The sequence below is a fragment of the Castor canadensis genome, chromosome 17 (genome assembly GCF_047511655.1).
Source record: "Castor canadensis chromosome 17, mCasCan1.hap1v2, whole genome shotgun sequence".
Classification (NCBI taxonomy): Eukaryota; Metazoa; Chordata; class Mammalia; order Rodentia; family Castoridae; genus Castor; species Castor canadensis.
In genome coordinates this window covers 2791708-2805703 of record NC_133402.1, presented here as the reverse complement: position 1 = coordinate 2805703, position 13996 = coordinate 2791708, and the positions used below count along the sequence as shown (strand labels likewise).

The 13996-nt window shown below is 45.4% G+C and overlaps 1 protein-coding gene across 1 annotated transcript; it reads left to right on the top strand.

Annotated features, from left to right (window-relative positions):
• Nucleotides 1-382: 382 nt before the first annotated feature.
• On the top strand, nucleotides 383-13996 carry Mefv (MEFV innate immunity regulator, pyrin). Its single transcript, XM_020185867.2, has 10 exons — nucleotides 383-719; nucleotides 3190-3957; nucleotides 5931-6196; nucleotides 6624-6719; nucleotides 9270-9500; nucleotides 9858-9880; nucleotides 12019-12134; nucleotides 12312-12344; nucleotides 12699-12731; nucleotides 12899-13996. Exons 1-10 carry the CDS (start codon nucleotides 443-445, stop codon nucleotides 12919-12921), a joined length of 1866 nt encoding a protein of 621 aa, XP_020041456.1. The 5' UTR covers nucleotides 383-442; the 3' UTR covers nucleotides 12922-13996.

Sequence of the window (13996 nt, the reverse complement as noted above, 5' to 3'; positions counted from 1 at the left end):
GGGTCTATGAGCCCCAGCTCCTAGAGGAGCTGACCCCCAGCATGACTTTCTATCCCCAACTCCTCCTGCAGCCCTGGGTCCTGGGAGCAAGACAGCAGATGGAGGGTTTTGAACTCCAATCCCAGAACCTCCTTTACAGACCTGCCCACCTCTCTGCCACCCAGTGTTGGGTGAGAACTAGGGTTCTAGGGGATTTGTAACTGGGAAGGCAGAGCACTCCCCAGTGGAAAAGCCCCTGAATCTGTGAAGAGAGGATGCGCCATCCTGAACGCCAGAGACAACCTCACCGTTAGTCTCAGTTTCTGCCAAAGTGTACAGCATTTCCTGTGTCTTTTCCGTTATTTCACAAGCTGTCTCTTGCTTACTGTCAGGCTCCAGGTCACAGGGCTTTTACTCCTGCAAGCAGACAGACAACTGCCTCCAGTCCCTCCTGGTCAGCACCATGGCCAAGACCCTTAGTGACCATCTGCTCAACATCCTAGAAGAGCTGGTGCCCTATGACTTTGAGAAGTTCAAGTTCAAGCTGCAGAACACCAGCCTGGAGAAGGATCACTCCCGGATCCCCCGGAGCCATGTCCAGATGGCCAGGCCGGTGAAACTGGCCACTCTGCTGGTCACCCACTACGGAGAGGAATACGCCGTGCGGCTCACCCTGCAGGTCCTGCGGAGCATCAACCAGCGCCTCCTGGCAGAGGAGCTCCACAGAGCCACTGGCCAGGGTAAGTAAGTGGTCAGGCTGGGCAGGGCCGGCTGCTGGCGAAGGAAGGAAGGCGCGCTCAGAGCAGGCTCTGTGGCTTGAGGGTCAGGAGGCCCTGTCCACCACGACCTGAGTGACTTGAGTTAACTATGTCCTGTTTCTCTCTCTGGCCTTTCGTCAAGGTGTTAGTGAAGCTTCCTCAGGCTCCTGGTGGATTTAAAAATAGAGGCCAGGGTTCTGAGTGTGTGTCAAAATCAGGAGAGGGAGAGGCTGAAGTGCCAGATCTTAGAGAATACTTTAATCCATGTGCAGTTAACACTCATGTACACATGCATGTTGGGTTTGCAGAAAGGGTTTGAAACCAATCATCTTACAGGGCTGATAGATAATCTATCTTCTCCTGGTTACCCACCTAATTTCAATTCAGGATTCCTCTTTGACATACTTTACAAGCTCTCAAGAGGAAATCTTACTCCTTCCTTCTGTCTTTTTCTTTCCTTCTTATCCTCCCCTCCCTCTTCCTTTCTTCCTTCTGCTATCTTTTTTGTTGTAACTTTCTAATTTTATTGTGTTGTGATCAGTGAATGTAGCTTTAATTTATGCTTTTAAAGACTTGTTTTGTATTTTCTTGAGGGGCCTATGACATGGTCAGTTTACAATGTACTCTTTGGTGTTTGCATTTTTCTTCTCTTTCTAGACTTTAAGACTACATAAGAGGGCTGGTGGAGTGGCTCAAGCATTAAGAGCACCTGCCTAGCATGTGTGCTGCCATGACTATATCAGAAATGCTTTCCAGGTGTTTCTATGATGTTAAATGGTTTAAATAATGTAAAAATTTCTCTATTCTTTGAAAAAAATCAATAGAACTTAAAACATAATCTGAGTCCGGCAGAATTTTTAAATTGCTTTTTTCTGTTTTAAAATATAATAGATCATTAGAATCTTCAGAATTTTATCATTTCTTGAGCCAGTTTTGGTAACTTACAACTAAAAATCCAATAGCAAAGTGTTTGAAGCAACTTTAAACTTCTGTGGGTCTGTATGTGTGTGTGATGCCAGAGATCAGCCCAGGGCCTCATGCATGCTGAACAAACACTGTACTCCTGACCTATGTCCCCAGCCCCCAAACAACTTTAACTTTAATAAGAGCTTCTTCAAACAAAAAAGTAAATTAAGATTACAGAGTATCTTCATTTCTTTATATAGACCTTGTAATTAAGCCTTTTCTGTCATTTCTAAACAGTATCCTAAAATGTCCAGGAAAGCTGTTTTGTTTATTTATTTATTTATTGTTAGGATATATTCAATGTACAGGGGGATTCATTGTGACCATTCCAAATGGGCTTATATTGTACATTGTTTAGATCACCCCCACCATCTCTCCTCCTCTACCTGCTCCCCACCCCACTTAAACCAATTGCAAGAGGTGTCTTTGCTCTATTTCATGTAAGTATATAAAGTCCATCTGCCATATTCCCTCACCTTCATCTCCTTCGTTCACCCTCCCCCTCTCACAAGTACCCCTACACACTGTACCTATTTTACAGTCCTGTCTTTTGATATTACTATTTAAGTTGATGTTCCAAGGGTTTCTCAATGTGTCCCAGCTGTAAGTCTACTTTACTTGTCCATTCAACCCCTTCCATTGCTCTCCCTTGCCCTTTACCTCCCACCCTCCATTTTCAACAGCTTTCAATACACATCCTTGTGTCCTCCACCTTCACAGATGTGATGTTTTACAACACTGTTGACACTATCACTCTCTTTTCCTTCCCTCCTTCCCCAAGTTCCACACAGCAGTTCCACTGTCACAGACATGTTCTACATCTGAGTTTGTATGTGATCATGTTTGTTTTTGTGTGTATGTTTATCTTTGGATCTATCTTCCACATATGAGAGAAAATATGTGATGTTTGTCTTTCTGAACCTGGCTTACTTCACTTAACATGATGTCCTCCAATTGCATCCATTTACCTTTAAACCACATGTCATTATTCCTTGTGACTGAGTAAAACTCCATTGTGTATATGCTTTTTAAAAAATTTCCATTTACACTTACCTGTGTGAATTAGGATTTTCTCCAATTTATGCAAGTGAGAAAAATACAGCTGCTTTCATATGCCCTGATTTCAATATTCATGCTGATGAAAACTCCTTAATTTTTTTTTATTGATTAATTTTGTAATGGGTGAACTTTATCATCTGTAATCGACATAAAATTATATCAATAAACCGGAGTTTTTATTTTCCTATGTCTTGAAGTTTTGTGTGAGAGCTTATGTAGAACGAATTCTGTTTAAAAGACTTGAAAAGTATTACCTGAGACAAGCATAGCAAATCATAAGTATGTTCTTCTTAGCGGTAACTGCTGTTTTTCTAGAATGCTCTGTGCTTGTATAATTTCTGTGGGGATTCTCTCTTTCTCTCATCTCCCAACCATCAGTCCTGAATGTGGCACAGCTTCATGTCTTTGCATCTGTTTGTCTTTCCAGAATATTCTGCCCAAGAAAGTGGCATCGACACTTCTGCGGTGTCTTCTCGGGAAAGTAAGCCCAAGAACCTGAAAGAACTAGATGGCCAGGAAGGTGATGGGCAGCGACAAAGCAGCAATGGGGCAGTTGATATGCAATCCAGCCAACCTGAGGCAGGGAGAGGGCCCCAGAAGAAGTGTCAGAGCAAACGCAGGGATCAGAAGGTCCCTGAGGACACACAGAGCAAGTTGTGGGCCAGGGGCACAGTGGCCATCTCCAGGAGAGGCCCCCTCACCACCCAGATGCCAGGGGACAAAGACAGCAGGGTGAGTGCCCAGCTCCGCAGGAATGCCAGCTCTGCAGGAAGGCTCCAGGGACTCTGCAACGTTGCCCTGGGGAGGAGAGAATCCAAGAAATTTGAAGTGTATTTACCTTCAGGAAAGAAGCGGCCCAAAAGTCTTGAAATTCCCATTTCTTCAGGAGAGGGAGAGCTGCCAAACCCAGAGACTTTTCTGATTGCAGAGCAAAGCAGAAATGCAAACTCAGACTCAGCAGCCACCCCCAGGGTGGCTCTGGAGAAGGGCTCCAGGAATCCAGAACATTCCGTAGTCCTGCAGGAGTTAGCATTCGGGAGCACACCTTCCAATGCACCATTGCCTGGAGAGAAGAAATGCACGGCATCCTGGGAGGAAAGTGGAACTGGGGAACCAGAGACCCCTGAGGCCCTGGGGAAGGTGGCAGGTGGTATATGCCACAAGCCCTCAAATCCAGAATTACTTTCATCTTCAGGTGAGGAAGGAGCCCAGAATCCAGAAGTCCTGGCATCCTTAGGAATGGTGGCCTGTAAAGGAAGTCCCCCTCCTGAAATTTCCTTTTATACCTATGTATTTATATTACTGGGATACCTGGGTGCCTCCTGGGATCCCTTTCCAAATCTGATACATGTCATGGATCCAGAAAAATGCACGCATGGACATCACACAATGTTGTGTCAAGTTTCAGTTGGTTCCTGGATGGACCATTGGAAGTCTTTCTTTAGTATCCACAAGCATAAGGGCCCCAGGTTCAGAAACTAGAAAGGACTGGATGAAATTATCCCCTTCCCAAAATTATCCTATGACAGTATGTCACAGGGTTGATTTTCCCATCCACCTTTCTCTGGATAAGGAGAGGAGATGCTTACCGAAATCCTAGATCTCTCCTACTGATGAGTTAGTCATCTGGATTGTTTGTTTGTAACGGAAATCCAAAATTGCATAACATGCAGCAGTTCTTCCTCTTTCACATGAATGACATGCACCATGAGCCAGGACCCCCAGACTTCTGCTGTTTTTTTACTCCACCAAGTTTACTCTGAAACTCATGGCCTCTGATGGTGACATCCTCATTCCAGGCAGCAGGGGGGAGAGAAAAACAGGAAGAGTGTCACTTAGGGAAAGTTTCTCCAAGCTGCTCAGAATACCTCATTTATATCTCTCTGACTACCATGTGATCAAATGGTATTCCTAATTGCAATAGGGGCTGTGAATCTAGGTTTTTGGAGTGAGGTGGGGAAGGAGCCATCTGAGCAAGTAATTCTCTTACAAGGGAGGAAGGAAGAATGGTTCTTGGGGGCCTCTAGCAGTCTTGTTTCAAATGTGACATAAATTCCTGGGACAGTGAGGGGAGGAAGAGGGAATGACTCTAATGAATTATGTGTGTTTCTATTTCTTCTTATGTCTCCTGCACAATTCCTGCAGCTGCCCTCATTGCTTCTGGGGATCCTGAGGCCTCAGGCAGTTGTTCATCCAGCTGCCTCCAGTGCTAGGCCTTACGGAGTCACTACCAATAGTCTTAAGGCAGAATTATTCATAAGTGCTATGTCTTCATTGTGAATTGCACCTTAGCCTTATAAAGTTCCCTTCTTGGCACAATGTCTCCATCTGTAATCCTAGCTACTCAGGAGGCAGAGATCAGGAGGATGGCAATTTGAGGCCAGTCTAGACAAAAAGGTCAGAAGACCTCATCTTAACCAATAAATAGCAAGGTGTGGTAATGTATACCTATCATCCCAGTTATGTGGAAAATATAAATAAAAGGACTGTGGTCCAGGATGGCCTGGGCATAAACACAAGACCCTATTTGAAAGATCCCTAAAACAAAAAAGTCTGGGGACATGGCTCAAGTGTCTGGCAAGTGCAAGGCCCTGAGTTCAAACCTTAATACTGATTAAAGATAAATGTCCCCTTCTTTGTTCTCATTTAATGCTTCTTGAACTTGGATGTCAACAGTCATCTGTTGCTCCTTCATTCAACACATGTGTTCCAAATGCTTGCCATATAATCTGCCAGGTAGTGTGTTAGTGGCTGGGAATCAGTCTATGAGTGAGGCACAAAAGTGACCATTCCTTGGAGCTCTCACTGGTGCAATAGCCCGGGGTGATTTTAAGTAGCAAAGCAAACACTGTCAACATGTCTTGCTCTCTTTTATATCACCCACTAGGTCTGTGTCTGTGCAGGAGAAAAGCATAGGCTATGTAGCAAGGGGCCATGGAAGTTTCATAGAAGAAAGGGCCAAGAATCTTCAGTTCTGGGAACCACACAGAGCCTGGCCCTTAGCTGGCAGTTGCAGTACCCTGTTCGCTGCTCTGATAGAAGTCAGGGCAGGGCATTCTAGAAAGTGGCCAGTTCTAATTGAGAACACATGCGTTCTAGGTTCAGGAGCTCTCTTGTAAACATTTTGGGTTTGTCACTCAGAAGATTTTTCCATTGCTATATCCCCAGGAAGGCCACAGGATGAGGCTGCATGTCATCTTTGCCACACCCAGGAAGGATCACCCAGATGCTCCCAGTGCCAGGCCTCACTTGCAAAGAATAGCTCCAGAGGCCTGAGCCCACAGCCAGTACCACACTGCCAGCGCCATCTGAAACAGATGCAGCTGCTCTTCTGTGAAGACCATGGGGAGGCCATCTGCCTTATCTGCAGGCTGAGTCAGGAGCACCGAGGCCACTGGGTGCGTCCCATCCAAGAAGCTGCCATAGAATACAAGGTAGGTGCTCCCTGCCTGGGGACCCTTCCCTGTCACATACTTGGATGTACTGGGCCTTGTGTTATTTCCCCAGCCACTCTGTGATGTGGTTGTATTAGCCAAGACTCTTGAGCTATGAATGGCAAAACACAATAGAAACCAATCAAGCAAAGAGAGAATTGACCAATTCATATTGCTCAGAAGTCCAACAGTGCTGGTTTCAGGTATGGCCGGATCCATAGGCTGCCAGAGGGTCGCTGAGACTCTGCTTAGCTCAGCCTCCCTTAGTGGTAGAAACATAGTTCCTCTTTCCTGAGTACCCGTCTTCATGTCTCAACTGCAGCACCCTCCCCTTGTTCCTGGAAGCAGATTTTCTCCTCTAGACTTGGCACCAGCTAACGGTGGCAGAAGTCAGGGGTAAGCATCTCAAAAGCTGCTCTTTCTCTAGGAGCAAATTCAGAAGCATCTGGAACATCTGAAAGAACTGAGGAAGTCTGGGGAGGAGCAGAGACTGCAGGGGGATAAGAAGACAGAGAACTTCCTGGTAAGGCGAGGGTATACTGTTGGCCAGTCCTTCCCCGTTCACACCTGCAGAAGGGGGGAGGGGGCTGGGAGGAAGCAGGGGTCCCTGAGCTTCTGCTCTGCTTCTCAGAGCAGCAGGAATGGTCACTTGCTCTGGAGCCTGAGGGAACAAGGAGAAAACAGCATCAAAAGGTCAAGCTCATTCCTGTAGAGGAAGACCATGCTGCCAAGGAAGGGTCACCTCCCTGCACACTTGCTCATTCTCACCACGAAGCAGTTTAGAGAAATTAGGGACCATAACAAAGGAAGAGGAGGGAAGATATTTTAATCTCAATTATCTTCTGTATTGTTTATATAATTGTCCTTCTCCACTTTTTATTAAAACCATACTGAATTTTTAAACTCAAGTGGAGAACATTTTCTGTAAAAGTAGTTTTGCAACACCGCAGATTTCAGTCAGTACAACGTATTGGCCTTCTGTGGGTCTGGTGTCCAGTTCTTGAACGTGTAAACAGCTTTCATTTTTCCAGGACGCAGAGGTGCCTGCCCTATGGAGCACTGATTTGTCTAATGCATATCCATTAGTTGTATCCTGTCTCCCTCTCTTTTGATAAGTCCAATTGGTCCCCACCATACCCATACTTCACTGGATCACAGAGAATGGTAACAAAAGGAAGAATGGAGAGTGGGCATTGGCCCAAGTGTCTAGCTTTGGGGAACTACTGAGTTTGTAGAAAGTGAAAACCCCTTCCTTTTATTACATGTGGTTGGGAACTTGCAGATGGAGCAAAGTCATACCTCCTAAAGGAGGTCAAGGCCCAGTGGCTGGGCCAGGGAGACAAATAAGCCCAGCCTTCTCTTAAGACACAGTAATGCAGGGTCCTCTTTCTCCTCACTCTTCTCCGTCTTTCCATGCTCTCAAAAAGTTTTTAATCATTGGACAGATGAAGGGGGAAGAAAACTCTACAGCAGGATGCCAGCTGATTCAAACACTATAAAAGAATGATTACATTAGAAATTCTTCATTACACAGACCCCAGCATGACCATTGATACAGGCAGGGATCAACTAACAGATACAAATGTTGTAGGAAGATTGTTAGAGTACAAGATATTTACACTGTCTCAAATTCTCAAAGTTACTTAACAATTCCAGAAAGGAAATGATGTATATTTGCAGTAGAGAAGTCTGGTAGACCCTTCTTTAGTCAAATAACCAACTCAAGTCTCACGATGATGACAATGGATTGACTGAACATTCTGTGTCCCCCAGATGAGAGGAACTAGGAACATCATGTGGCATAGAACTACTAAATTTTCTTGCCCAAAATATTTACCTTGAATTAAACAAGGAGCAAAATTATCAGATAAGTTTAGAATGTAAGCCATTGAACAAGGCAACTGACCTGTCCTCTTCAAGAAAAAAGAAAAAGTAACATCACCACCACCAATAAAGATGAGGAGGCATTTTTGGCTCAAAAGAACTAATGAGTTCTGTCCTTTTGAACCAAAAATGACAAGACTGTTAAGTCTTTGTGGGTCTGAAGGGCTCCCTCCTCCTTGGAGGAAAGAAAGGTTGTTTTGGGACAAAATCTCTCTGAAGAAGCTTCCTGGTGTCTAAGAGAAAGAGAATGGTAGAAAAGCCAATGATTGATCTCTGCACAATTGTAGTGGAAGCCAAGTTCACCAACATTTAAATGGACTAATGCTGCCATTCAGAACTCTTATAAGATTTTCTTGAGGCAAGGTCTCAATATGGAGTACAGGTTAGCCTTAAACTTGCCATCCTGCCTCAGCCTTCCAAGTCCTGGGATTACAGGTGCACACCAAGCTATAACTACTACTGAGAGCCTCCTGTGCACCTGCCCTAGTGGTAGAGAGAGGCTTCCATTCTGGAGCATGGCATCGTGGTCATAGCCTTGCCCACGTCCTCCAAGACATGTGTCATTATCACACTGGCTTTCAAAGTATGGAGAAGGTGACCCCAGTGACTTAGCTTCCTATAGTTGTCATACACAGAAATTAATTTTCTCACAGTTCTGAAGGCCAGAAATCTGAAACCAATGTCAGTTGTCAGGGCCAATTCCTTCTGAGGGCTGTGAAGAAAGAATCTTCTCCAGGCCTCTCCCATCAGCTTATAGATGTCTTCTGACCTGTTGTTCTGTGTGTGTGTCTGTGTCCACATGTTCTCAGTTTGTAAAGACACCTGTCAGATTAGAGTCTGACCCTATACCCAATATGACCTCATCTTAACTAAGTACATCTGCAAGGACCCCATCTCCAAATAAGATCACATTCTGAGATACTGGGGGCTTTAATATACAAATTTTGGAAGGGAAACTTAAATCTATAACACCAGGTGTATGAGCATTTTCCAAGAGCTAGCCCCTATTACTCTCAGTCTATTCTGGAAGGTTCCATACAATACCACTCCCTGTTCTGGGGTCCGGGCCTTTAAGAGGCTGAGGAAGCCTCCCTCTTATATCTGTAGGAGATGGGTTCTTGGAGCCAGTGGACACACATTTCCACTCCACAGCACAGAGCCTCATACCTGCCTCTCGTCTATTCCCCAGAAACAAACTGAATCCCAGAAGCAGAGGGTCCGGTGCCAGCTGGAGAAGCTGGGCCGTTTTCTGGAGCAGCAGGAGCAGCTCTTTATGGCCTGGCTGGAGGAGCTGGGCCAGACCATTGGCCAGGCCCGAGAGACCTATGGCATTCAGGTGTCCCGAGACATCGCCCGCCTGGACAAGCTGATTGGGGAACTGGAGGCCAAGCAGGGCCAGTCCGAATGGGAGCTCATGCAGGTGAGTGTATCTGGGCCTGGCCTTCCCAGCTCACTGTGCTTAGTGGGATGAATCAGGCTCCCATCACTGCCATCAGATCTGCCCAAGACAGGGAGCATGATGAGGTCTCTCAGGAGCTCAGGGCACCCTGGCATTGCCTAGAGGAGATCATCAGGATTGGGCACAGTTGCACTGCAGGCTACCAACAGGTGTGCAATTAGAACGGAGGAGAGGTGCTCCCATGTACTGACCCCTGGGACAGGGAGTTCTGGTAAGGGCAGGGAGAAGCTTGATGTCCTGGAGCCCAGGAGGAGAGGCCAGGAGACAGGACAGAGCCTCTAAGAGACTGGTAACAGAAATCTCTCTGTTCTCTTCTAGGACATCGGAGTCACCTTGCACAGGTACACAGAAGTCCCGTGGTTTCCCCTTGGGTGTCTTGCAGGAAGCATTTGGGTGAGATAGTCCTAAGGGGGACCTGAGTGTTTGACCAGGGACGCCTCCCATTTTCTGCTGATTTCTGAGGCCTTTCTGGATTTGAGTAGGGAGAATGGGGCGGGAGGGTATGAGTGGAAGCCTGGGAACCATAATTGCAGTTCAATCCTAAGAAACCTGAGTGGACTGTGTTCCACGCCATTCACCTATGAAAACTACTCCTGCAGAGCTACCTGCGGCCTTAAGGAAGAGAACACTTTCCAGGGGTCTCTGGGGAGCTAGTTGCAGCTGGGCTAAGCCTCCAGGCAGGGGAGGAGTGGGGTGAGACAGGAGGAGGCTGCACCTCAAAGTCACCTGGGGAGCTTTTCAAAATCTTGGTGTCCAGGCCATGGCCACAATAATTAAATCCAAATCTCTGACAGAAGACCTGACAGAAGACAGGCATAGCTGGGTTTTTTTTAATGTCAATCTGCCAGTTTAGAAAAATATAACATTTATTGCTGAGATGGTTTGATACAGAACGGTTTTCTTTTCATTTTGAATTTGGAAGTTCTATACAACTAACTACAAAGAGGAAGATAAAGTACCAAAACCAAACTTGTGATTCTCTGTTTCTGTGGCATAAACCAGTTTTGTACAGAACATGTAGCAGCAGTTTTTAAGTTCCCTTTAGAAAAATATTAATTCTACACATTCATTATTATTTCCATAGGGATCTTAAAAAGTCTTTTTTTGGTAGTTGGGCACCCATGGCTCCTGCCTGTACTCCTAGCTACTCAGGAGGCAAATCTCAGGAAGATAAAGGTATGAAGCCAGCTCCAGGCAAATAGTTCACGGGACCCTATCTCAAATATATCCAATTCAAAAAAGGGCTGTGGAGTGGCTCAAGTGGTAGAGCACTGTTTAGCATGCATGAGTACTGAGTTCAAGCCTCAGCACTACAAAACAAAAGTCTTGTGGTAAAATATACATTACATAAAATGTACCATTTTGACCATTTTAAGTGTACAGTTCAGTGTCGCACCGCCATCCACCTCCAGACCTTTCTACCTTCCCACGTGGAAATTCCATACCGTTCAACGCCAGCTCCCCTTCCTTCCTCCCCCATTCCCACCAACCACCATTCTAATTTTTACCTTTATGAATTTGACTATTCTAGGTATCTAAAATAAGTGGAACCATATGTTATTTGTCATTTGCTGTTCAGTTTCTTTCCCTTATCATAAGCTTTCCACAGATCTTCCACATTATAGCATGTGTCAGAATTTCATCCCTTTTAGTGGCCAAATAATATTCCATTGCGTGTGGATACTGTGTCTTTATTCGTTCATCCGTTGATGAACAAATGGGTTGTTTCTACCTTGTAGCTTTTGTGAATCATGTTGCTATGACTACGGGTATACAAGTATCTGCTTGAGACCGTTTTCAATTCTTTGGGGTATACACATGCAAGTGCAATTGCTGGATCACATGAGCACTCTATTTAATTTTTTAAGAACCACCATACTACATATTATTTTAAGGCCAATAGTTAAACTCATTGTAGTTTCTTTTTTCTTTTTTTTGGCAGCACTGGGGTTTGAACTCAGAGCCTCATATTTGTTAGGCAGGTACTCTTACTGCTTGAGCCACTCCACCAGGACTTTTCTTGTGATGGGTTTTTTCAAGATAGGGTCTCACAAACTATTTTCATGGGGCTGGCTTCGAGCCTCCGCAATCCTCCAGATCTTTGCCTCCTGAGTACTTAGGTGCCTGGCTTAATTGTAGTTTTCATATCAGTGATTCTTTTTCCTTTTTTTTGCAATACTGTGGTTTGAACTTAGGACTTCACGCTTGCTAGGCAGGTCCTCTATCACTTGAGCCACCCCACCAGGCCTCATTGTAATTTTTCTATCAGTGATTCTTAAACCTCTCCCGTAGGTACCAATCTGTGGCTGATGTTGAGGACCAGTGTTCAGAACTCTGAGTCCAGGGAGAAGGACTTTTGTTTGCATAATCCAGGAATGGCTGGGTGTGGCCAGTAGAGACTTCACCTCACTTCCAGCTCATGGAGATCAGGCCACCTCCTCACTCTAGCCCTCTCCGACCAACGGTCTCTTTTCTCTAGGGCCAGGATGATAACTATCCCTGAGCCCTGGATCACACCTCCAGATATGAAAGAAAAGATCCACCTGCTCTACCAGAAATCAGAGTTTGTAGAGAAGAGCATGCAGCGCTTCTCAGGTAGGTGGACTTGGGGTAAGATGGGAGGCACCTACTCACTTCCTACCTGCATCCCAGAATCCCCGTGCTTCCCTTCTCCACCTCCCAAGGCCTTTATGACCTGCCTCCAGCTTCTCCCTGATCTCTTCCTAGCTGGAGGACCTAACTCAACTTCTCTCTCCTCCCTTTCCTTTTTAGAAATCATGCGTTCTGAAATGGAAACATTCAGTGGTGAGTATGGTGGAAGTGGTGTGCACTGATCAGGGGTTTTGCTGTTGATTTGAGAGCACTGTTGAGAAAAGACAAAAGGGAACAAAGGCAAGAGAAAGGTCTGACATGTCCTTGGCTCTGCAGTCCTCTTGTACCTACCTTCTCGTCTAACTCACTAGTCTACAGTCTCCAAGGTGGGCATGGGTGTCTGGGAGGCCTTGGGTTATACCCAAACATAGGATTCAGAGCCCTGAGTAGAAGAATCCTATCTTTCCTGGCCTCCTGGTTATGGGGACAGTGTAATTAAGGCATTCTGAGTGGAAATGCTGAGGACTTTTTTTCTTTTTAAATCTTGTCTCTTTTTTTTCTCTGCAGTTCCAGAACTGATTGGTACTCAGGCACATGCTAGTAAGTACCCATATCAATGTAAGTGGCCTTGGCCTGCTGGGTCCCTGTGTGTCCCTACCATAATCTAGAAGAATAGCCCTGTCCCTGTTTTCTGGAGTTGGGAAGAACCTTGGGGCTATGTTGCCCACAGACCCTTCCCTAGCTGAATATTTGAACTCTCTCTGCAGTTAATGCAATCCTGGATCCATGAGTGTGAGACTCGGAAACAAATGAGAACAGCTGCCTGACAGCCTGAGGAGATTCAATAGTTGCATCACCACCATCATCACCAAGCTCTCCCAGCTTCTTCTCTGGCAGCCATTACTGGCAGGTAGAGGCTGGAGACAAGGCAGCGTGGCTCTTGGGAATGTGCAGAGCATTGACTAGCAGGAAGGGGAGCATGACTGTCACAGAGAATGGCTACTGATGGGGACGAAGCGAAATGCATACCAGGCACCCACCATTCCTCCAGCCCACTTGTGAATAAGGAAGACTTCAGGCAGGTTGGAATCTTCCTAGACTACACGGCTAGAGACATTTCCTTTTATAATGTGACAGCCAGATCCCACATCTGGCTTCTCTTCCTCTGGGCCCTGCAATCTGTTCTCAGCCTCGGGACACATGATAGAGGAAAGAATATGGATCTTCTGGCCATCTGTCCAGTGGGCAGCCAGGGGTCTCACTGAATGAATGCTCAACACTGCACCACCATTCTGGCACCTGGCCTTGTATCTTGCATTCATCAACTCAACAGACACTGACTGCACCTATGGGTGCTAGCTTCTATAGGAGATATAATGAATAAGAAAATAATCTTGGTGCATAAACAGCTTACCAAACCATAGTAGAGGAAAGCTAGATATGCAAATATTAGTAATTAAGGGTAAAGATAAAACAGATGTCAATGACATTCAGTGGATTTCAGAGAAGGGGGTACATGGCTATTGATAATAAAGCCTCTATGAATTTAGCACTCTCAGATGCTTCTGAGGTACAAGACTGCTCTCAATTTCCCTCCCATGACAAGGATGTTCCCTCATTCTGTCTTCCCTGTCTTGAGGACACCAGAAAATGTCAGAAAACACAAGTGAACTGGATTGTCACAAAAATATTTGTGTGCTTGGATTAATGATGACTCAATGACTGGGGCTCATGAATAAATCAATTAGAAAATTTGATGATTGCATTTGTCACTCAAATGATCGATGTGGTTGCATTTCTCTACTGAATACCATTAATGAGATGGAGATACTTCAGTGGATAAACATCACTTACTCTAAACATCA